Source organism: Staurois parvus, unplaced genomic scaffold, assembly GCF_062004578.1.
Source record: "Staurois parvus isolate SC_StPar_1 unplaced genomic scaffold, SC_StPar_1.0 ptg000054l, whole genome shotgun sequence".
Taxonomy (NCBI): domain Eukaryota; kingdom Metazoa; phylum Chordata; class Amphibia; order Anura; family Ranidae; genus Staurois; species Staurois parvus.
In genome coordinates, this window is record NW_028317850.1 from 109805 (window position 1) to 135055 (window position 25251).

The window sequence follows — 25251 nt, forward strand, 5'->3', positions numbered from 1 at the left end:
TGTGAGGAAGTTATGGGTGAGAGTGGTATTTCATAGTGTATATTCGGAGTGTGCAGACTATTCTGTCCCATTCTTTGGCATAAAACATCCAGTGGAAGTAGATAGTCTCCCAAGGGTCTGGAGAGTAATGTATGTGTTTTGGGTTACCACTCTAGTTCCAGCCCTAATGGGGAGGGGGGGGTTCTCATTTCCCGGGGATAGTCCTCAGAAGATGAAAGTGCAGCCAGCATACCCATGATGAAGTATCTTGGCAAATATTTTTATATCAATGTTCAGCAACGATATTGGTCTATATTTTGACGCTGCGGTTGCATCCTTACCTGGTTTGGGAATGACTGAGTTGTGTGCTTCAAGTAGGTTATGTTGTGGAGGGGTTGGTTTGGACAAGAGGTTGAAAGGTCGTAGAAATGAAGGTGCCAGTAGATCCGAGAAGGTTTTGTAATAAGCGGCAGAAAAGCCGCCTGGGCTTTTCCCTACTTTTGTTTGCTTGAGTGCTAGTGCGAATTCCTCGAGCTTTAGTGGCCCATCCATCTTACGAGCCAGTTGACGGGAGATTTGTTTGGAACTATAGTGTTGGAGGAATTCTTCAAGGATTAGTGTGTGTGGCCTGTTGTCATCAGAGGGCCGTTTCTCAGGGGGAAGGATATATAACTCAGCATAGAATTGTGTAAAGTGGTTTGCAATTTCATCGTTGGATGTAAGCATTTGCTCGTGTGGTGTGCGTATTTTTCTGATCGTGGTGTTCGCTTTTCTGGCTTGTAGAGCTCTCGCTAAGAATTTCCCACTATTATTGCTAAACTCATAAAAGAGCTTTTGAGATGACGTCTATTTACATCGAATTTTGCATCCTAGTTCCTCAGCTAAAAGAGAGCGAGCGTGTCAGGTCTGTGAGGATTTGTCGTGCAAGTGTCAATTTGTGGGTTTTTTCTAAGGTCTGTATTTTTTTTTAAAGAGCATTGATGGATTCTTGTGAGATTCATTTGCATGTTGCTGCCATAGCTAGAAGAGATTTCTGTATAGCACATTTGTGGGCTTCCCATTGATTAAGGGGGCTAGTATCAGGTGTATTGTTTTCAAAGTAGGTCTCTATATGTGGGCGGATGGTGTTTGCATTCACAGGATCAGTCAGAAAAGTAGTGTCCAATCTCCATGTTTTGGTATAAGACCGTTCTGGGAATTTGACAGTCATAGTAATAGGATGATGATCCGATATGAACATCGGTTCAATTGTAGTTGTTTTTAAGAACTGAAGGTCTTTTGTGTGATGCATATGTAGTCGATTCGTGAGTAGCCATTGTGTGTCTTTGTCTCCTAGGATTGAGAGTGTGCCAGGAATCATGGAGTAGTAAATCCTGCAGTTGCAATTTGATCTGTCGGAGAGCACGATATGGCAAAGATGAGGTACCAGAGGAGGTATCCTCAAGTGGGTGCAGTACTAGATTGAAGTCTCCACCGAGGATAGGGATAACAAATTGAAATGATGCTAAGAGTGTAGCTATGTTACGGAGAAAGCTTACTTGAGCCGAATTAGGGCTGTATATATTGGCTAAAGTAATTGGCTTCCCCCAAATTGTGCAGCCCGCCTTCCTGACTCCTACCACCGAACGGTAGGACGTCAGTGCAGTCAGGAAGGCGGCTGCCTTTATAGTAGAAGCCCGGATACAGGCAGCAGTGAGAGAGCTGGTTGTGTTCGCCTTTACAACCCCCCGGAGTGTCCTCATCCGCCCCCTCAGTCTAGTTTACTTGGAGCTTCCTCTATACTTGTTCAGGCTGCTCCGTCCTGCGGGTCCCTTCTAGTGGTGGAGGAGCACTGTGGATGTTCTGGAGGAGTTTTCGCAAACGACTGATCTGGAGGTGTTTTCATGTATGGAGTCCTTTACCAGCGTATAGAGCCTTACCACCCACAGAGCCCATTGTGAAATTAGGTGAGAGGTGCTGCAGCCCACTGATGACCCAGAGGGAAGTCCATACCAGGATAGAGGCGTCCATAAGAGGATCCAGCTGGCCCACTGAGATGTAATTATTCTCAAATGCATGATGGAATTATGCATCTGGTGAGTGCGTAATTCTATTATTTCATCACCAGAAGATACACAGAGGATCACGTTATCTGAAGCTTCACGTTTATTTATACATCAATATATAGACTTTGACACTTTTAGCACCGGTTTCACCTTTTTTGGATGTGCATTTTTCCTGTTGTCACTTTATTTATTTATTTATCTGTGCTGATTGATTCATCACTTACATTGACACTATCTGCACTTTATATATCATCAAGACTATTTTGGATAATTTCATTATTGATTGCATTATATTGAATTTATGATTCTAGCGCTGCACCTTAATATATCAGTTGGTCTCAAAAGGTTGTTGGTGCCTTTCGGTGTTACAGCAGCTCACCCTTAGCGCTCACTTGTATGCCTTTTATCCTTACAAGTAAGACTCAGTTGTGCTGTGCAGCTGGCATTGCCTGCAGATAAACAAAAGGGAAATTTCCAGTGAAATGGTATCTCTCGTTTCCATAGTAGGTCAAGCAAAAGTCGAATATCTTTGCGTTGTTGTAAGGTGATCTGAGCGAGATCCTGATATAATTTGATATTTGTTCCCTGGTAGAGAAGGCTGCTCCTGAGTCTTGCTCTGCACATAATTTCTTCTTTTAGCTTGAAATTTACAACACCGCAAATTACATCTCTGGATCCGTGTCTCTGCCCCTGGGTCGTAAGGCTCGGTGTATTCATTCCATGTCAATCTGCCTGTCTAGAGGTCTGCCCAGTAGGTAATTGAAGATGGCAATTGCAGATGACCAGATTCAACTGACTCAGGGAGACCTCTGATTCTCAGGTTGTGGCGGCGACCTCTGTTGTCAAGATCTTTGAGATGTCAGTGATTATCTCGTAAGTACTGAGTATGTGTGTCAGTAGTTAGTCTCATCTCCTGTTTAGTTGTGTCATGGCGTGGTTTCCTCAACCTCCTGCAGCCTCAAGGCTATAGCTTTTACATCCTGGTGTAATCCAGATATTGCAGCCGACAGTGTCTCCTTGATGTCTGCAGCCACTACATATAGATCTTCCAGGGGGTTTAGATGTATGGAGGGCAGCATCATGTGGTGGTGTGTGAGGCTTGGGTCGGGCTCGTGATCTCCCTCTCTGAGCGTGGTGCACTGCTGGAGGTTGGGGCAGAGGCTGCCATGTCCCGCTGCTGGGATCTGAATATTTCAGGGATATTCTGGCTGAGTTGTGCGCCGAGGACCCTTGGGGATCGGGAGCGGGTTGCTGAGGTGCTTTGATCAGGTTTCCCCATTTTGGCTGTGCTGGGTGACCTCACAGGGTGCAGGAAGGACCATCCTGTGTTGAAGCTGTGTGACTAAGCAGCCATCTTTGTCCAGATCCTGGCCACACCCCCCTCCTTTTCCAATGGTTTTTTTTTTCTGGGGAGCTATCCCAAAGTACTTTACACAGTATGTGTTTATGAACTGAATTAATCCACAATTAATCTTTGTAGAGTCTGCTTGGTCAGATTTTTTGCAGTGTCTTCATTTTTATGTACTGACATCCGGATCCTAATAAACCTGCTGCAGTGTTTATGTAATACTCCCTATGTGTATGCATTATGTTTAATTGCCCAAGAATGTGCTGACAGACGTTTACACTTTGCCTTGCTCACTCATTTCTTTAGAATCATGTTGCGGTCAACAGTAAAACTGGAAAGCAGATTTAATTTTATCAGCAGCACAGCCTTAAGTGAAAATTATAAATCAAAGCAATCTGGAAATTTAATTAGTGCCAAGAAATAATTAAAGCTCTGTTAATGGCTGTTCACATTCTTGGAATTCATAGTGACACAGTGATTTAGAATGGCACTTTATGTACAGTTTACCGATCCGATAATTCTGCTACATTACTTTACAAAGCTGAACATTCGCCAATTTAAGACATTGATCATTGTGACATTTCAGACATACCTAAAATAACAGTGCGTACAGATAAAGGTACAAATATAATTCCATTCGTTATTCATCCTCTGGATATTAAATTGACTGAATTAAATTCTTAAATACATACACAGCATTGTCTTACATGTGAATTAAACTGCAATTCTGTTTAAGCCAGTCTTGTGATCCAAATACCTCTGCAGGGCAACACAATCTGATCAGTGACTTCACTTTTTAAAAATGCAGTTAAAGGGAAAACATATTTTTTGGGGGCAATTTTATGGTAGTCTATTGTATTGGTTCATTAGATGATGAATTTACTGTATATACTGTATGTATTTTGGCTATATCTATGCAATAGTTTATTTACAATAAAAGCTCATTGATCCACAGAGCTCTACAGGTTAGTTAAACAGGCAGCCACGTCAAGCAGTTATCTCCTTTCAGGATGCCTGGTTTTTCTTGAAATCTCAATATAATCCAATTGATTAGGGTGTTCACATTTTGTATTATTTTCTACTTGAGCTACTGAATCCTGGAGAAAAGACTATATTCTGTTTTGGATTGCAAGCTTTTAACGAGCAGGGCCCTCTGATTTCTCTTGTATTGAAATGTATTGTAAATGTACTGCCTCCCTTCATTATGTAAAGCCCTGTGCAAATGATGTCACTATATATAAACCTTGTAATAATAATAACAATAATAATATTAATTTGCAACATTTCATAAACACTTAAAAAGTGAAAAATATTTCTTAAAATGTTTTAAAACATAGCTAGAAGTGAGGGACGGCTACAGAGATCTTTTCATTGGGGTTGTTTACACCAGATACATAGTTTCAAAAGGACCTATTCACACCAATGTGTTGCGTTGCAGCACATAATGAATAATCCTCTTTTGCCACAAGCATATCTGTGCATATGAAATCACTAAGGACACTGCGTGCATTTTTGGTGTGAACTCAGCCTTGCAACTGAGAGAACTTACAAGCTGCTGATCGCTGTTCATACAGGGTAGAGGGAAGGAGTAGTCACTGGAGCCAAAATGCTTTACATTCCCTACCCTTGTCACCTCGACATGCAGGATAGACTAGAAAAGCCAGATTTTCTCTAGTTTATTCGCTTTTGGACATACAATAAATATGTGAGCTATCAGGCTGAACAAAAAAAAACACAGATTACTCTATCCACACAAGCAAGGTGGATGGAGGAATTTCCTTCATTGGCGACACTGCATTCTGATTATGGGACTCAACTGTGAGAATACAGTGATCAGTGGCTGCAGCAGCTGTTCGAAGAAGTTTTCAAACATTCTCATTTGACAGAAGTTGATCTAGCGATCAACTTCTGGTGAACAGGGATGACCACACAATCGCAGTTCAGATGGTCCCTGGTTCGATCCAACTACTGCCAAAGTCACATAACAATTACTTCATAAATATAAACATTATAGTAGCTCAATATATGTGATAACTAATAGTAAACTATACTTTTTCCCTTTTAAGTTCCAACAATAAAATTTTTTGAATCGCCAGTTGGCAGTGCCAGGATGAGAGGATCTGACGTTTCATAGCCCAAGGAAGAGATGATTACTAAGCATTAGACCTTTCTGACACTGTGACATCTTCCATATGGATATTCAATGCATGTAAACTACCATATTTCTATGACCATATTCACTTTATAAAATAACTGATGTCTTCTAATTGAATGGTGTCATTGTCTGGCCTACAATGTTAGGAAGTAGGATTAAAAAGAGGTTCTTTTTTGCTATTCTTGCCTGACAATGCTGTTTTATTTGTTTAGTCCCCACCTGCATCCTTTGGTTCTACAATGTAGTTAAGATTTTCAAAACTATAGTTGGTAATATAATACAGTCCAGAATTTATCTGAAAAGGAAATCAGTCCCATTGTTATTCTAACCTTATTTAGCAGTGTTCTTTTTCAGATTGCAAAAGTAAGTGTACTTGAACCTAAGGTGCAGTTTAAGGCAAATTAAGGTTGATATCGCTGATTAATATAACCACTTGCCCTCCACAGGATTTACCCCCCTTCCTGACCAGGCCATTTTTTGTGATATGGCACTGCGTTACTTTAACTGGCAATTGTGTGTTCATGCAACGCTGCACCCAAAATTCAATTTGTCCTTTTTTCCCCACAGATTGAGCTTTCTTTTGGTGGTGTTTGATCGCCTGTGTGTGGTTTATATTTTGCACTATACTCAAAAAAACACCAACAATTTTGAGAAAACTATTTGACTTTTTGCTATTAAACATGTCCTGTAAAACAGATTAAAATCAAATTTCCTCATACATTTAGGCCAAAATGTGTTCTGCTACATGTCTTTGCTAAAACAAATCCCAATACATGTAAATTAATTGGTTTATGTGAAATTTATAGCTTCTACAAATGGTGGTATATCTACTGGAATTTTTTTTTTTTACACTAGTAATGGCGGCGATTAGCGACCTATAGCGGGATTGTGGTGGGCATTCTGACACTGGGGGGAACTGACTGTCACTGACATCCCCAGTGACACTAATACAGTGATCACTGCTAATAAAAACCACTGACACTGTACTAATGACACTGGGCAGGAAGGGGTTAAAATCTGGGGCAATCAAAGGGTTAACTGTGTGCTGTGTGTGTATTACTGTGTGCTGTGTTTTACTATGTAAGCACACTGCTTTGTATGGCTCTGCTATGCAGAGCCATACAAAGCAGTGTGTAGGTGCTGACAGGAGAGAGATCTGTATTGTTTACATACAGACCTCTCCCCCGTCAGTGATGCTCAGCGATCGCTTGGTGCCGGCGGGGAATCACCAGCCTGGACCCAGTGATCAACAGCTGAGGCTCCCAATGGTGGCGCGGGTAGGGCACAGATGGTCCCCCCCCACCACCCTGTACTGCAAAATTGCGTAAAATACGTGTGATTTTGCACAGCCCTGTCTCCCTGTAGCAGTAGTTCTGCTATTGGGCAGTCGGGAAGCAGTTAAAGTGTGTGTGTATTTTAATAGTGCTCTTGCGCTTATGGGTATGTGTCAAGTGTGTTAATTGATATAAACATATATCTACTATAAATCAAATACCAGTTGTTAAAATAGTTGCAGCAGTCTTTAGTGTGTATACTACCATGAAAACAAAAAATATTTTATACATCATAAACCTTATATAAGTGAATAATCACTACACAACTGGCAAATTATGTTCTGGAGTTTGAGATTGTTACGTGATTATGCACTTATGTAATGTCTAATTGAGATGCACGGTCTAAGCATATATATTTTTTATATTTTTGTCATTGACCCTAAAATAACCTCTTTTGGGGTAACCCAAGAAGGATCTAGATCCAGATGTGTCCCTTTACTCATGCCCTGCAAGCATAAAAGTGTTAGGATTTCACTTTACAGTAAATTTGTTCAATTAATTTTGTTTTGTAGGTGTCTTATGACATGGACGGATTCTGTGAAAGAAACAGAGATGTCCTCTTCACAGACCTCATTGAACTGATGCAAAGTAGTCAATTGTAAGTACTGCCTGTCCGTCATACCTCTACCAGACAGTTGTAGTCAAGTACAGGAAAATTCTAGGATGATGGTGGTTAGGGCATTAAAATATGTATTGGATCTTCCATTGGTGGGGTTTTTAAAGTGGGTATATCACACTGGTGCATGCAGGCCTCGGTATTTAGAAAATGTAATTTTAATAAGGCTCCAGCTGTTCTCCAGTTGATTTAAAATATTTACTGAATGCCGAGTAACAAAATTACAAAAGGAAGTACAATTTTTAAGTAGGCCTAAAGCCTTTTTTCGTTCATCTGTGTTCCATAGAGGAGATTTCCCTATACATCCTGTCCCACAGCCAAAACAGGAAGTAGGAGGTAATCCCCCGTTTGTCTTCAGAACTAGTGGGAACTGGGGAAATTTCACCATTATTCCTGTTCTGGTGTAAGCCCGAAATTTGGCATTCTCTCTGTGATAACCGTAAAAACGAATAGAGGGTGAATCTCCCTATCCAAACCTTACAGCTGTTTTAATCCCTCTTAAATTTATTCAAAACTAAAAAAAAAAGGTCCTTTCTTTATCCATTTTTTGTTTGCTCAGTTTGAATTGCCCATGTTTGTGACATATTTACTGAAAGCAAAACTCCAGGCAACTAGCTTCGTACACAGATATGTGAAGTGCAGAAATACCTATGAGAGCTGTTTTACCTGGCAAAAGAATTTGTTTGTCTGTCCATATAGTCATACGTATTATACAGTTTTGACAAAGCACGGTTTGCAGTTTCATTTTCACCTACAGGTCTTGTCCCTATCCTAGCTCTGTGACTGTACACCAAGGAGGACTAGCCGCAAGCTAATAACCTCATCTTGTCACTCTTCTCTTCTTATCAGCATGCTCCTTGCATTGCAACACACCTAATTGGCTCCTTTTACTGCGATCATGCTTCCTGAGCTTTGCTGCAAAAGACTGATACCAAGTCCAAATTAATGTACTTACACTGTTTGCATTTAAAGGGTTAGTTCATTTTACAGTATAATTACCCATGGATTCCAGCATTCCCATGAATGTTGCTCAGAAATTCAAAAAGATGTTGTGTTATTATTATTATTATTGTTATAATTTATAAAGGATTTATATAGCACCAGCAGTTTGCACAGCTCTTTACAGTATATGGGCAGACAGTTGAGTTACAATACAATCCAATACAGGAGGAATCGGAGGGCCCTGCTCGTTAGTTTACAATCTTCATGGTCATGCCTATAGGTCATCCATGGCCTTTCCCAATCCTGTTTGAAAACTCCCAGGTAGACGACTCTCTTCTGTTCCTCTTTTCTGGTGCTATTTATTTCTTCAGGTATATCTGAACGCTCTATTACATTGTATAGTTACTAGCCTAGCGGTATTGCGGAAGACTAATCTTAATGTTCTCCTAGATTGTAAGCTCCAAGGATCAGGGCCCTCCTTTCCCTCTTGTATTAAACTGTATTGTTGCTGTATTGTCTCCCGTTATATTGTAAAGCACTGAGCAATCTGTTGGCGCTATAGAAGTCCTGTATAATATTAATAATAATGTTCTGCAAATAACGTGGCTTAGCTTCCACTCGTAAAAGCAACCAGAATCTTTTGTTCCTAAAGTTTGTTCTACACTTTACAAAGCTTGTATGCACTTATTGTTGCTCTATAAACTAAATGCTTCAAATCAAACTGAACACCTAAAAGAAGACATCAGGAGTCTCTTGTAGAGGAGAGTAAGAGTGTAGTAATCGGCCAGAGCTCAAGAATCAAAGCAGCAATTTTGTCCACTTTAAACTGGTATTAATCCCAAAAACAAACATTTAATATATTGCAGCTTGCCAATCCCTAGATGTGGTGGTTGCATTCATTTTCTTTTTTAGGCCTTTTTTCGATTTGTTTTCACTTGTTGATCCAGCCAGTGACACACTTCCTGTCATAGGGTGTCTGAATTTTGGATGGAGAAACAGACACACCTTTAGGACAGCAGCATTGTCAATCAATTGTCGTAAGCCGTTTTATCTTTGAGATAAAGGTTTTACATAAGTAGAAAAAAGCTGATCATTGTAAGCACCCCTGTCCATGTTAAATGATTTGTCTCAACCCTCTAACTGCCACTTTTTCTGGACAGCTTGGTCTAAAGGAAGTTTAAAAATAACAATTACTAGCAGGGCCACCAGGTGAAAATAAAAGAAAAAAGCCTATAAAATGTAGCCACCACATAAAGCCAGAAACAAATATATTGCAGGATAGCAATGTTTTTAATACCACTTTAATGGTGCTTTCTGTTCTACCTGTTACAGCACCTTGAAAAAGTATTCATACTCCTTGAAATTTTCCACTTTTGTCATGTTACAACCAAAAACATAAATGTATTTTAATGGGATTTTATGTGATAGACCAGTGGTCGGCAAGTCGCGGCTCGCGAGCCACATGCGGCTCTTTACAAACTTTAATGCGGCTCTTCTGTGTGCCGGGCGCCCGCTCCCCTCCCTCCTCTCGGGCGGCCGCCCCAAAAGTTAGAAGTCTGCAGCTAGCCCAGCAATGGGCAAACTACAGAGCGTGGCAAACATTGGCTGTCAGGATGTAGGCGGGGCAGCGTGACGAACTCCTCTCCTCTCACAGTCCGCCCTGAAGACCGGAACACTGCGGGAACACGGCGAGAGGAACGCGCGGAGCAAAGGTAAGTGAATTGACACAATATGGGGAATGAATTACTATAGGGGGGATGAATTACTATGGGGGATGAATTACTATATGGGGGATGTATTTTCAGTTTTAAAAATGTGGCTCTCAAAATAAATTTCAATCGTGGTTTTGGCGAGATTTGGCTCAGTTGAAAAAAAAAGGTTGCCCACCACTGTGATAGACCAACACAAAGTGGCAGATAATTGTGAAGTGGAAGGAAAATGATAAATGGTTTTCAAAATTATTCAAAAATAAATATCTGAAAAGTGTGGCGTGCATTTGTATTCAGCCCCCTTTACTCTGATACCCCTAACTAAAATCTAATGGAACCATTTGCCTTCAGAAGTCACCTAATTAGTAAATAGAGTGTAACCTGTGTCTAATTTAATTTCAGTATAAATACAACTGTTCATTGAAGCCCTCAGAGGTTTGTTAGAGAATATTAGTGAACAAACAGAACATCATGAAGGCGAAGGAACAGACCAGATAGGTCCGGGATAAAGTTGTGAAGAAGTTTAACCACTTGCCTACTGGGCACTTTTACCTACTTCCTGCCCAGGCCAATTTTCAGCTTTTAGCGCTGTCGCAATTTGACAATTGCACAGTCATGCAACACTGCACCAAAACAAAATTTTTATCCTTTTTTTGAGACCTATAGAGCTTTCGTTTGGTGGTATTTAATCACCACTGGGTTTTTTTATTTTTTGCTAAACAAACTAAAATTGACTTTTTTTTTTTTTTTTTTTTAAGTTTTTTTGTCTTCGTTTTTGTTCTAAAATTTTCTAAATAAGTAATTGTTCTCCTTCACTGATGTGCGCTAATGAGGCTGCACTTATGGGCACTGATAGGTGGCACTGATGAGGAAGCACTGATAAGTTGCACTTATTGGCATTGACAGGCATCACTGATGGGCACTGAAAGGCAGCACTCATATATGGCACTGATAGGCGGCACTGAAAGGCAGCTCTGATGGGCACTGATATGTAGCATTGATGTGCACTGGTATGTGGCATTGATGGGTACTAGTAGGCATTGATGGACACGAACATGTTCCATTGATGGGCACTGACAGGTGGCACTGATGGGCTACACTGATCATCAGGGCACTGATCATCGGTGCCCTGATGATCAGTGTAGATGTCCCCTCTGAGGAATGCCGCACACAGGCCCTCCTGTCCGCACATGCTATCAGGGTGAGGAGAGGACTGCCAATAACTGGAATTTCCTGTTTACATGCGATCACCTGTGACTGAACGCAGCTGATCATGTGACAGAGCCTGTGTCATTGGCTCCTTACTGTGATCGATGATCCGCTGTGTCCTGGGGACACAGCGTACCCCCAGTGCATGCGCAGCTAGAGTAGGAGGACATCAAATGACGTCTTCCCAGAACGAGAGAGCCGCTGCCCACCCGTCATTGCCTTATATGGTGGGCTGGAGGAGGTTAAAGCAGGATTAGGTGCTAAAAAAATAAATATCCCAAGTTTTGAACATCTCATGGAGCACTGTTCAATCCATCATCCAAAAATGGAAAGAGTATTGCACAACTGCAAACCCACCAAGACATGACCGTCCAACTAAACTGACAAGCTGGGCAAGGAGAGCATTAATCAGAGAAGCAGCCAAGAGGCCGATGGTAACTCTGGAGGAGCTTCAGAGATCCACAGCTCAGGTGAGAGAATCTGTCCACAGGACAACTATTAGTCATACATTCCACAAATCTGGCCTTTATGGAAGAGTGACTAGAAGAAAGCCATAAGAAATCCTGTTTGCAGTTTGAGAGAAGCCATGTGACGGATACAGCAAACATGTGGAAGAAGGTGCTGTGGTCAGATGAGACCAAAATTGAACTTTTTGGCCTAAAAAGCAAAACTGTGTGGCAGAAAACTAACACTGCACATCACCCTGAACACACCATCTCCACCGTGAAACGTGGTGGCAGCATCATGTGGTGGGGATGCTTTTCTTTATCAGGAACATGGAAGCTGGTCAGAGTTGATGGAAAGATGGATGGAGCAAAAGTACAGGGCAATCTTAGAAGAAAACCTGTAAGAGTCTGCAAAAGACTTGAGACTGAGTTGAAGGTTCACCTTCCAGCAGGACAACAACCATAAACACACAGCCAGAGTTACAATGGAATGGTTTAGATCAAAGCATATTCATGTATGGCCCAGTCAAAGTCCAGACCTAAATGCAATTGAAATCTGTGGCAAGACTTGAAAATTGCTGTCCATCCAATCTGACAGAGCTTGAGCTATTTTGCAAAGAAGAATGGGCAAAAATGTCACTCTCTAGATGTGCAAAGCTGGTAGAGACATCCCGAAAAAGACTTGCAGCTGTAATTGCAGCGAAAGGTTGTTCTACGACATATTGACTCGGGGGGCTGAATACAAATTCACGCCACACTTTACACATATTTATTTGTAAAAAATGTTGAAAACCGTTTATCATTTTTCTTCTACTTCACAATTATGTGGCACTTTTTTTGGTCTATCACATAAAATCCCAATAAAATACATTTACGTTTTTGGTTGTAACATGACAAAATGTGAAAAATTTCAAGGGGTATGGATATTTTCAAGGCACTGTATGAAAAATTTAATGAATCTTTTCACTGTCCACACAGTCTGCACAAAAAAATGAAGAGGTGGAAATTGATGCTTTATATTGACACTAGTTGGGCATATTTCACACAAGCCTCCTGCATTTGTTTTTTTTAAAGTGGATATAAAGCTTACACTTTTTTTATATATATTAAAATAATAAACCTGTTATACTTACCTGCTCTATGGAATGGTATTGCACAGAGCAGCCCCGCATCTTCTTCTCCTCTGGGGTCCCCCATTGGTGCTCTTGGCTTCTCCTTTGTGCGCCCCCATAGAAAGCACGGATGCTGGCTCGCTCCCGAGCTGAGCTGTGTGCGTCCATAGACGCACACAATTCCCTGTATGCCCACATATGCCACTGCTTGTTTGACCTTAGTGATTTAACTTTTTGTTGGCAATCTCCAGACTTGAAACAAATTGAAATCAAAGTGCAGCAAATGAGGTGATTGCAAATAAGTAGCTACAGAAGATCTGTGTAGATAAACCAGAATATTCAGGTGTATGGCCTTATTTAGTCCTTTGTTCTGTTTTCCTGATACTGAGGCAACTCAGCAGGCATAGGTTGTGGAAGAGATAGGTTTGCCGTAGACAATAGAGTATTGCTCTTACCAGTGCCACAAGTAGACACTAAGCTGGTTCACTCAGAATCGGGTGCAGCTGTGCATGGCACCCAATCGGCTTCTAACCTCAGCTTGTTCAATTAAGCTTTTGCAATAAAACCTGGAAACTCCTAATGGTTAACTTCAGCTACATAGTTAGTCTGGCTGAAAAAAGACAAAAGTCCATCCCGTTCAACCATATAAAAAAAAAAAAAGTTAGAATCCTATACCCACAGTTCTTCCAGAGGAAGGCAAAAAAACTCAGCAAAGCATGATCCAATTTGCTCCTGCAGGAGAAAAAAATTCCTTCCTGATCCCCCGAGAGGCAACCGGATATTTCCTGGATCAACTTTACTTGTAAATGTTAGTATCCAGTTATATTCTGTGTATCCAAGAAAAAATCCAGATCATGGATAACATTGCTGTTATCCATGATCCCCCAACCAGTAAGCTCCTTTTTTTTTTTTCTTCTTTTTTTTTTTTTTTTTTTTTTTTTCTTTGTGCCAAATTTTCACAACAACAGCTTAGCAGGTGATGAGTTTTGAATTCTCTATCACATATTTTCCCATTGTGCATACCACATTAACATGTAGAAAATCTAGGACTGCATACATTTATTGAAGCAGATCTCCATTATATACATTAGAACAGTTTCACCAGTGCAGTCAGTTTTGAAGTTCAGGTCTTCCAGCCAGACAGCACAGCCACGTCCTGGATGTCTTTGCAGATTATACTGCAATAAACCCTGGTCTAGAACACTCCCCAGCCTTTGCCTGGACACTTAAGAAAAGCAGCACACTAAAGTGATTGTAAAGCTTTTTATTTATTTATTTTTTATAAAATAAACATGTCGTGCTTACTTGCTCTGCATTGGTTTTGCACAGAGAAGCCATGATCTTCCTCTTCTCACGTCCCCCCCCAGATGCTTCAGGCTTCTCCTCAAACCCTCCACCACCATCAAATGCCCCCATTAAAAACTCTTTTTTTGGGGGCACTCGTACAGTCTTGCTCCCAAGCCTCTCTGTATTCATCTATTGACACAGACAGTAACAGAATTTGATTGACAATAGTGGAAGCCAATGGCTTCTACTGCTATCAGTCTGCACTGTGAGGAGGGAGAGAGCAGAGCGATCCGCTGCCCTCATGCAAAGCACTGGATTGAGAATGGGATTCGGTTAAGTATAAGGAGGGGTGAGGAGAGAAATCTGTGACACAGAAGGTTTTCTACCCTAATGCATAGCATGCATTAAAGTAAAAAAAAAAAAGAAAAAAACCTTTAGACTTTTTGAGGGCATTATTGTGTTTTCCCACCTACCAGTGCTCACTGTATGTGCTAGATTCCTGATTGGCTCAGAATACTTGACTCTTCCTTTCTCAGAATGAATACTACTTTGCTGACCCTTACAGGCCACTATTAGAAGAATATTAAGTATTTTATGTGTGTTCTTTGTCAAAGTATATTGAAGCTTAACTGATCAGTACATACAGTCAGGTCCATAAATATTGGGACATCGACACAATTCTAACATTTTTGGCTTTATACACCACCACAATGGATTTGAAATGAAACAAACAAGATGTGCTTTAACTGCAGACTGTCAGCTTTAATTTGAGAGTATTTACATCCAAATCAGGTGAACAGTGTAGGAATTACAACAGTTTGCATATGTGCCTCCCACTTGTTAAGGGACCAAAAGTAATGGGACAAAATAATAATCATAAATCAAACTTTCACTTTGTAATACTTGGTTGCAAATCCTTTGCAGTCAATTACAGCCTGAAGTCTGGAATGCATAGACATCACCAGATGCTGGGTTTCATCCCTGGTGATGCTCTGCCAGGACACTACTGCAACTGTCTTCAGTTCCTGCTTGTTCTTGGGGCATTTTCCCTTCAGTTTTGTCTTCAGCAAGTGAAATGCATGCTCAATCGGATTCAGGTCAGGTGATTGACTTGGCCATTGCATAACATTCCACTTCTTTCCCTTAGAAAACTCTTTGGTTGCTTTTGCAGTATGCTTTGGGTCATTGTCCATCTGCACTGTGAAGCGGCGTCCAATGAGTTCTGAAGCATTTGGCTGAATATGAGCAGATAATATTGCCCGAAACACTTCAGAATTCATCCTGCTGCTTTTGTCAGCAGTCACATCATCAATAAATACAAGAGAACCAGTTCCATTGGCAGCCATATATGCCCACGCCATGACACTACCACCACCATGCTTCACTGATGGGGTGGTATGCTTAGGATCATGAGCAGTTCCTTTTCTTCTCCATACTCTTCTCTTCCCATCGCTCAGGTACAAGTTGATCTTGGTCTCATCTGTCCATGGGATGTTGTTCCAGAACTGTGAAGGCTTTTTTAGATGTCGTTTTGGCAAACTCTAATCTGGCCTTCCTGTTTTTGAGGCTCACCAATGGTTTGCATCTTGTGGTGAACCCTCTGTATTCACTCTGGTGAAGTCTTTTCTTGATTGTTAACTTTGACACACATACACCTACCTCCTGGAGAGTGTTCTTGATCTGGCCGACTGTTGTGAAGGGTGTTTTCTTCACCAGGGAAAGAATTCTTCGGTCATCCACCACAGTTGTTTTCCGTGGTCTTCCGGGACTTTTGGTGTTGCTGAGCTCACCGGTGTGTTCCTTCTTTTTAAGAATGTTCCAAACAGTTGTTTTGGCCACACCTAATGTTTTTGCTATCTCTCTGATGGGTTTGTTTTGTTTTTTCAGTCTAATGATGGCTTGCTTCACTGATAGTGACAGCTCTTTGGATCTCATCTTGAGAGTTGACAGCAACAGATTCCAGATGCAAATAGCACACTTGAAATGAACTCTGGACCTTTTATCTGCTCATTGTAATTGGGATAATGAGGGAATAACACACACACCTGTGCAAAATAAAATTAAAAATTAGTGAAGCGCTTGTATCACATGAATACAATCATGTATCTCCATATAGTGTAATTATAAATCAAAGTGACCACTATATATAATAAATGTGTGTTGACTCCCTCTAGTGAAAAAAAAAAATAGTGTCAACCAAAATAGCTAAATAACACACATTAGGAAACTAAATATATAGTGCATAAATCAAATATAATGAACAGAATATATATACGTGAAAACAGAATATTGGCCACATACAATGGTGTCTAAATTATACATAAATGATATATGCCATAGGTGAACAAGACAATATCAAAGGTGAAAAAAATATTCCATGCATGTGACTGTGCTTTAAGCTGGAACACACACGTGATCTCCACTTCTAAGTGCAAGTACTCTCCTTCAAATGGCAGCAATGCCTGCTCACCTCCCTTCCTCGACCCACACAGGGCCTCAAAGCAGTTACCACCTCAGTGGTGTATTCCTCTGGCAGACTCCTTATTCCTCCTCCTCTCTTATGCAACTCATAAAAAGACAAGAAAGCCTTCCATAGTGTAGTAAATTTAATAGGCAAAGTTAAAAATTACAAAGTTTTCCACTCACATGCTCCTTTCCATAAAAAAGCGTTTTTCCCAGCCTGTGGGTAGATATGCATGCACCTGGGGGAATCCAATATGGCCACTGTGTCCGGACATACGTCACCAGGAAGTAGACAAACCGACGCGTAGCGTCACGTGCGTCGTGACTTCATCAGGGACCACTGTGTCAGGGACCCTGATGAAGTCACGACGCACGTGACGCTACGCGTCGGTTTGTCTACTTCCTGGTGACGTATGTCCGGACACAGTGGCCATATTGGATTCCCCCAGGTGCATGCATATCTACCCACAGGCTGGGAAAAACGCTTTTTTATGGAAAGGAGCATGTGAGTAATGCAGTTAGAAACTGTATTACTGTATGGTTTTAGAACAGTATCAAACTGACACTTCTGACCTGAGCACAATGCTTGATGAGCGTAATATAATACATATTCAATGGGGTTGATTTACTAAAACTGGAGAGTGCACAGTCTGGTACAGCTCTGCATAGAAACCAACCAGCTTCCAGTTTTTGTTTTTTTTCCCCGAAGTTCATTTGAACAAGTGAATTTAGAAGCTGAATGGCTATCATGCACAGCTGCACCAGATTTTGCACTCTCTTGTTTTAGTAAATCAACCCCAATATGTATTATCTTTTTGATTCTTTCAATGAAATTTAAGATCTGTCATGCACTAGCTCTGCTTTATTTTTATATTTGTGGCACGTGTTGGAAGTGACTAGGTTGCTGCCAATCTATTATTGGGTTGGTTCGGTATTTTGACTTTTTACTTGGCCTTTTTGCCTTGTAATTTTCATTTATTGTTTAGATGGGATTTCTATTGAGCTGTTGAACGCTGTACAAATATTAAGAATTAAGTCAGTATTTTACAGTTAGAATTTTTGAGTTTTTCTCTTTCAACTTTTAGTAATATGTTATATTCTTCCTCCTCCCAGAACATGGGGCACACCTCCTCCTAAGTAGTATTTTTTGCTATGTTGTGTTTTTCTGACCGCTTTGGTCCACTCGTGTGCTGACTAATATTTTATTATGCCCTTTTCACTGATCTAAATGTTACTGCGAGCATATTGATCTTCTTTCTTTTGTTTCATTGCTTGCCAAACCAATTTTTCCTTGGAAAAGTCAATACAAACTTATTGAATTAAGAAAATCAGCTTTGGTTGGATGTTGGTCCCTATTGAGTGGAAAGAAAATTCTTCATTTGGTGAATTTTTTTTTTACCAATCTGTATCTAATAAAAATGGGTAGCATTACACAACACCTGAGAAGAATTGGCAAGACTCTTATAAACTGTATAACGCAGATCGTATGAAATAGGAACTGCCCGCTTTTCACTGAGCATAGCTGGCAGTCTTCACATCTGAGCAGCCTTTTGTATGACAGGCTTTTTCCGAGTCGATGCTGCAGAAAACCACAATCTAGGGAAGAAATAGTAGTTATGGTCTCTAAATAGACCAAGAGGTTATTTTTCCCAACAAAAGCTTTTTAAAAATGACTCGTTGTTTTGACAATGGGGTGCCAGAAATGTAAGGAATACTTAGAGTAAGAGCTTTTCAGAACCCGAGGTTTTCCCACAAGCTAATCTTTGATGACAGTGCGTGGCTGTTATTTATGTCTGTGTATGGTATAATTTTGCCATGGTTTGGACTTCCTGTCAGTTAAGCATTTTGTATGTTTTGATTACAGCTGTATGTGTGGGGACGGGTTAAAAAAAAAAAAAAAAAATGCATGACTGTAGGATTGTTATGAGGTTATTACACAGGTACAGTATATAGTTCTGCTTCATGAAACTACACTGTTTTGTTCAAGTTTCTTCAAAGAATGATTGCAATTGTTTAATTGTGCTTGTTTTACTTGTGGAAGCATTTCCCGTGCTTAAGGAACACAACATGGCAATTCATACTGAATAATCATCATTTTGTAGGCCTTCCTAGGTTTGAGGATAGTGTTACAGGCTAAATGCATAATGTATGAGCTATGGAAACCACAAGAGAAAGATACCCTGGTAGTGCAGCTACAATGTGAATACAGCTATGGAACTCTGCTCTAATATTAATGAAAGTGACCATTTAGTCTGGGGTGAATCCTTGTGAGCTAACGTGATGATGGCAGCAGATATCTTGGGGCATGTGTTCTCAAGGTCAGTGTTTTAATAAGAAGGCCCTTGGGTACAAGGAAAGCTGAATAAATTGAAGGTGAAAACTTTCAGTCTGGTATCATGGAGTACAACTAGATTAATTCATTTAAAAAACACTAAATACTTTTGCATAGTATTCCCATTTTATGGAGAACACTACATCTGTCACATCAGTTCTTGCCATCCCCAGATTGGAATTAATCTTAGGTCCCCAATACTGGAGCACATTAACAGCACTAATCTCTGACGCACTGTGCTTAAAGGATAAGTTGACATAAAAAAAAAAAAAGCATGTCTTTTTGCAGGTAAAAAAATGTACATAGAAAATTATAGATATATATATATATAATTTTTTTTCCTTTTTTTTTTTTATTAGAAGCCTGTAAAGCATTACACCCATGACCAGCAGATCGCAGGTGCAATGCAGGGCTCCTGCAGACTGTCAGTGTATCTTTCTGCTTGTACCTCGTACAGGTAGGCAGCTACACATTGAGAGGAAGAATCATTGAACTACCTAGAGCGCTCACCAGCGCCCTGATAGTTCATTGAAAACTAAAAACCGTCAGCCGCAAGTCTACTATTCAGATGTCTGTGAATTAATGACACAACTGGATGGGTGGAGCACTGTACAGTCACTTTTTTTTCTTTGTTTAAATTGTGACAGCTGGTGTGGGGATAAGAGCCCAGACCCGTTGTCACAACGGGGGGTTGCTCATTTAATAACATGTTACACCCTAAATAAGGGTGTAACATGTTATGAAAGGTGAACTCCTTTAGCTTGAATATTCTAAAGAGCTTTGGACCGAAAATCGGATCTTTTTGCATTCATTGTTTCATTTTATATTTCAGGCGTTTCATTAAGGCTTTGTTTCCAGAAAATCTTCATGCAGAAAAGAAGGGGCGCCCAACTACAGCAAGCAGTAAGATCAAGGTAAGTAAGCAAAAAATATATATACTTGGTCCACTAAATGTTTTGTTAACATTTAATCACATGTAATATTTTAACCTTCACAGAAACAGGCAAATGACTTGGTGAATACATTGATGAAATGCACACCTCATTATATTCGGTGCATCAAACCAAATGAGACAAAGAAACCCAGAGACTGGGAGGAAAATAGGTATGTGTGATGAAATATGGGAGGTTTCTGAGAAGGCTCTTGATGATGGGTTGCACCAGTACCAGTTTTTTACCGTCGAGTATGTGTACCGATACTTTTGATCAAGTACTCGCCTATACCGAGTTACCGATACCTTTTGTGGTGTGATTAGAGCTCATACAAAATGAATAGGCTCAAATCACACTGCAAACAATCACATGTCATTTGAACAGGAATGAGGTGCGATTCCTGTCTGAATCACATGCAGTTTCCCTGTGGGAGTGGTGCGATTTGCAGTGCAATTTGAGCCGTACAAAATGAATGGCTCAAATCATACTACAAATTGCATCGCACCTGCAGGATTTGGAAATTACCAAATTGATTGGTCATTTGGAAATGACCGCATTTCTGTTCAATCATGGACAAAAAGGAGAGCGCACAGCCTCCTAGTGCTGCCAATAACCTTTATTAAATAGGTATAACACAAGTAAATTTGCACTCACAATTGTAGGTGTATATAATAAGGCATATCATCCCATGTGTTGTCATTGCGATGTCCCACTCTACTCTCCTCACTGCCTGGATGACCGTTTGGCCACCCGATCCATATAGGGCTGTAACATTGACCCAGTGCGCCTCCACACACAGACTCCCACAAGCTGTCAGACAATAGACCAGGGTAATCGCTGCACCCACTAACAGCCACCGAGCGGTCAGTAGCGCTCCTCTATGCCGCTAAGGGCTTGGAGTCTGACAGCTTGTGGGAGTCTGTGTGTGCGGAGGCACACTGGGTCAATGTTAGTCGTATATGGAGCGGGCAGCCGAACGGTCATCCAAGCAGTGAGGAGAGTAGAGGGGGACTTTCACAGCGCAATGTCAACACATGGGATGATATGCCTTATTATATACACCTACAATTGTGAGTGCAACTTTACTTATGTTATACTTCTTAAATAAAGGTTAATGGCTGCATTTAGAGGCTGTGTGCTCTTTGTCTGTGATTTTGAACAGGAATGTGGCCCTGTCCAAATCACCTGCGGTTTCTCTGCATGTGCAGTGCAATTTTGAGTGAGTAATTTTGTATAGCACTGCAAATCGCACCGCACCCACAGGGAAACCACATGACCACGGACAGGAATCACACTGCATTCTTGTTCAAATCACATGTGATCCTGTGTAGTGCAATTTGTGACCATTAATTTTGTATGGACTCAAATCGCACCACAAAGGTATCAGTTTCAAGTGTCAGGAGCATATCAGTTTTGGTGCAATGTGTGTGTGTGTCAGTGATTTTCCAGGACTGTTAAGCGCTCATAAAAATTTGTAGGTCATACATACTGGTTTTGGGTCAGAAAAACGTATCCCATTCACTTGAATTAGATAGATCATGAGTCTATCTCAAGTCAGTCATGTCCTCACTGCAAAGCTGAGTAATAGGAAACCAGGAAAATGTTTTGTATATTTTTGCATAAACTGAATCTTTTAAGAATGTCTTAACACTGGCTTCTAAAATTTTTCTCCAGGGTCAAACATCAAGTAGAATATTTAGGGTTGAAGGAAAACATCCGCGTACGCAGAGCAGGATATGCCTACAGGAGGGTGTTCAAGAAATTCCTGCAGAGGTGAGGATGACACTGTCATGTTAACTTTCCATAATTTCTTCCCGTGGGGAAGCTGTAATCTGACCTATGAAAGCACCAAAACAACTTCTCAATGCTGGCTGTAGAATAGCAAAGATAAGTATAAGCTGTTGCTAATATCCTCTAATAAAAAAAAAAAAAGATTAATTGATGAATGAGTAGTTTTGGGAGATGTTTTAGTAAAATGTGTAAACTGTATAAAAAGGTTCATCGTGTGGTTTGTTCTGATTTTTCTGTACTTAACCACTAACTGGCCAGGGCAATTTCGAAAATGTTCACATACAGTACATGTGAAAATCTGCATTTTCTTTTTTTGCTAGAAAATGAACCCCAGACATATATTTTCTGAAAGCAGAGGCCCTGGAAAGTAAAATGGTGGCCTGTTGGAATTTATTTCACACAATATTTGCACTCCTGTATATCAATTACAAATTTTCAGGAAAAAATACACCTAAATTAAATGCACACAAACACAATATTAAACCTAATTTTTCGTAACCTAAAATGATGACATTGCACCAAGTAAATAGATACCAAACATGTCAAGATTTAAAATTTTTGCACGCCCATGAAATGTTGACAAACTACAGTGCATAAAAATCTTCATAGGTGATGCTTTAAAAGCCTTTACAGGTTAACAGTTTAGTGGTAAACATGAGCTCTGGTGCTCTGATGTTTGCAGCGATACCTTGTGTAGTACAATCGCCATTTATTTATGCGTACGGGACCTGCGTGTCTGTTTGCATTTGCACATGAGCACAGTGGGACAGGGGTGCTTTACTTTTTTTTTCTTTCAACACTTTTTTTTTCATTTGTTATGTATTCAACTTTATTGCTATCACAAAGGATGAACAACAATCCTTGTGATAGCTGGCGCAGTCACAGGTCATATTTATGGAGAGATCTATTAGCTCTATTAGACCCCTGATCCTCTTCTACCCTTCAAAGCAGGATCAGTTTGCTTGTCTGCTTCACTGGCTGGTAACAGCAGTAAACAACCAAAACCAGAAGTAAGGAAATCCTCCATTTCTGGCTTTGACACAGAGGAGGGGGGAATAAGTGTTCTTCCTTCTCTGTCGGCAGCCAGCTCCACTGTTTGTAGCGGTACTGGGCTCCGTGGCAGAAGAAGGGAGGGGGGCCCTTTCGAGCCCTTAACCACTTGCTCCCAAGAACGTACAGGTATGTCCTAAGGGATGGAAGTGGTTAAAGAAGCCTGTCTTTATTTGAAATGTGCTTGCAATCTTAAGGTGTGTCCCAGAAACCTGGAAACTCCGCCTCTGCAGCTCAGCTTCGGCCCTTCCACCCCTGCCTCCTGCTCCTCCAGTATTGGTCATTGAGGCAGCCAATCCTTGTTGCAGATTATCACAGATTTCTGAGATCTCAGAGGATTTAATAAAGTATATCTAAAGCCAAAACGTATTTCTTTCTTCTTCACTGAGGGACACAGTCTTAAATGTTCGGGTTATACAGCTGTCTACAGGAGAACTGTGGGCAAGCCCAGGATAACCCCTCCTACCACCAGCATACCTCAGTTGTTTGCTAATGTCCTAGGAGAATACATTTTTTTTTTTTTTTTTTTTAGCTCTGATCTTGCAACGACCTGTTTCTTTTACTATTAAACTAAAATTGAATAAACTTACTAGTGCTTTTTTCAGTTTTTTTTCTTCAATCCATACTCTTCTCTACTGCACTGCTGGAGTTTCTCCCTCTGATTTTCAATGATCTGGCATGGTCATCCTGAGCCCTGCCTTGAATCATATTGCATCTAGACTCCACTGTACTGGGCATCACAATGCTCGCCTGGAAGTGATTCTCTGTCACTGGGTTCTGTGCGAGGTGCTTTTAGACTACGTTCTGGTTAAGTTAGCTTTGTAGCATTTTCCAGGTCCAGAGCTGCTGACATTTCCTCTTTTCTTGCTCTGTTTTTGAAGACTCACTTAGTAAGTAAGTTGGCTGAGCCGAATGCTTTGTGCACCCCAATTTTTATTGATAATGGAGAGCAATTATACCCGGTTTCCTGACAGTCTGTCGTGGAAGGGTAAATACCTCTGCCATTTTCATTAAGGTTTCATGGTGCTGCAAGAATTTGACCCAAATTACCCAGCTGGTTTCAGACTGATCGCAGTGGCCAGCAGCACGCTCCCATTCCCTCTCCAGCAAATTGTGTATCTAAACAGTTGTCTGATTCTGAGTTGCAAAATCCTTGCCTGGATTTGCTGCTGTTACACCCAATGTAAAGAAGATAGTTTCAGCTCCTATTGACACAGCATGCATCACTCTGAAATTAGGATCAGTCTCTTCTACTAGTGCAGTTTCAAGGCTTGTGCCATTTACAACTCATAAAGCTGCAAAGACTTTCCCAGTGTGCCCAGTTTTCCAACTGTTTCTGTACAGAGAATGGAAGCACCCTGCCAAGTTGTTTGTTCTCAAAGTGTTACTAAACCCACAGCAGTAAAATCAGTCTGTATTTGCAGTAAAGCATGCTTGTTCTCACTTTGGAACCTAAGGGGTTAATCTGCATTGTGTAAAACTGCTGTTTGATCATAACTTCTCTGATCCTCCCCTTCTTCCAGTGCCCCCCTCTAATATCCTGATAAGACATATCGTGTGGAATCACTCTGCACATGCTCCGTTTTCTGCGTATTGCTAGAGAGGTGGTTTTTTTTTTCCTTGGAAGAGTGCATGTGATCGGCACTGTCCAGATAGAGGTCAGGGGGTCTGCTTCCTCCTAGAGCAAATTAAAACTCCTCCTACAAACTTTAACCAGTGCTTGGCTGGACACTGGTAGAAGTCACAAGACTGCTCTAACTGCTGATGAGAAAAGGTATTTAGAACTTTATATTTACTAAAATAATTGCACTTCCATGTTCTGTGTACTGTGGAAGACCAGATATAGTGAATGCAGGATCCTGGGTTTAGTAATACTTTAAGCATTTATTAGCTTTGTATCCATGAAGATTTGCATGGGTTTCCTCTGGGTACTCTGGTTTCCTCCGGGTACTCCGGTTTCTCCCACATTCCAAAGACCTGCTGGTAGGTTAATTGTTTCCTGTCTAAATTGGCCCTAGTATGTGCATACATGAATGTACGTTAGGGACCTTAGATTGTACACCCCTTGAGGGTTAGGGATTGATGTGAATGTACAATATAAATGTAAAGTGCTGCGTAAATTGACGCTATATAAGTACCTGAAATAAATAAATAATATTTAGAAATTGTCCATCCACACTGTGGATCTGGCCGGGTCTCATCAAAATGACCCCATCAGTAAGTGGTTGGAGACCTTCTCTGGAGCTATATTGTTCCTGGTGTGTCCCACACCTGATTCTGGCTGTTACTTTACCATGTCAAACCACGTCTCACTGGTCAAAATGCCCTAAAAAGCATCTAACCACTGCTTCAGTTGATCCCTTGCTCATTGAACACATGGAGTAGATGGCTGTAGCATTTAGTATCAGTTGTGACTGTTTGTTGGAAGCCTACCGTATTAGGGTATCAGTGAGTATGGGGGTGAATTTTTCATGTAGAACAGTCCTCATGATCCTCTGTTT

The 25251-nt window shown here is 40.7% G+C and overlaps 1 protein-coding gene across 1 annotated transcript in view; it reads left to right on the forward strand.

The window, feature by feature from the left end:
* MYO1E (myosin IE) overlaps nt 1–25251 on the forward strand; it is a 143653-nt gene that overhangs the window by 60456 nt on the left and 57946 nt on the right. The window contains exons 14-17 of the mRNA XM_089667664.1: nt 7374–7459; nt 19810–19891; nt 19975–20081; nt 21584–21682. Coding sequence (XP_089523790.1) covers nt 7374–7459; nt 19810–19891; nt 19975–20081; nt 21584–21682 — 374 coding nt within the window. The remainder of the gene's footprint in view (nt 1–7373; nt 7460–19809; nt 19892–19974; nt 20082–21583; nt 21683–25251) is intronic.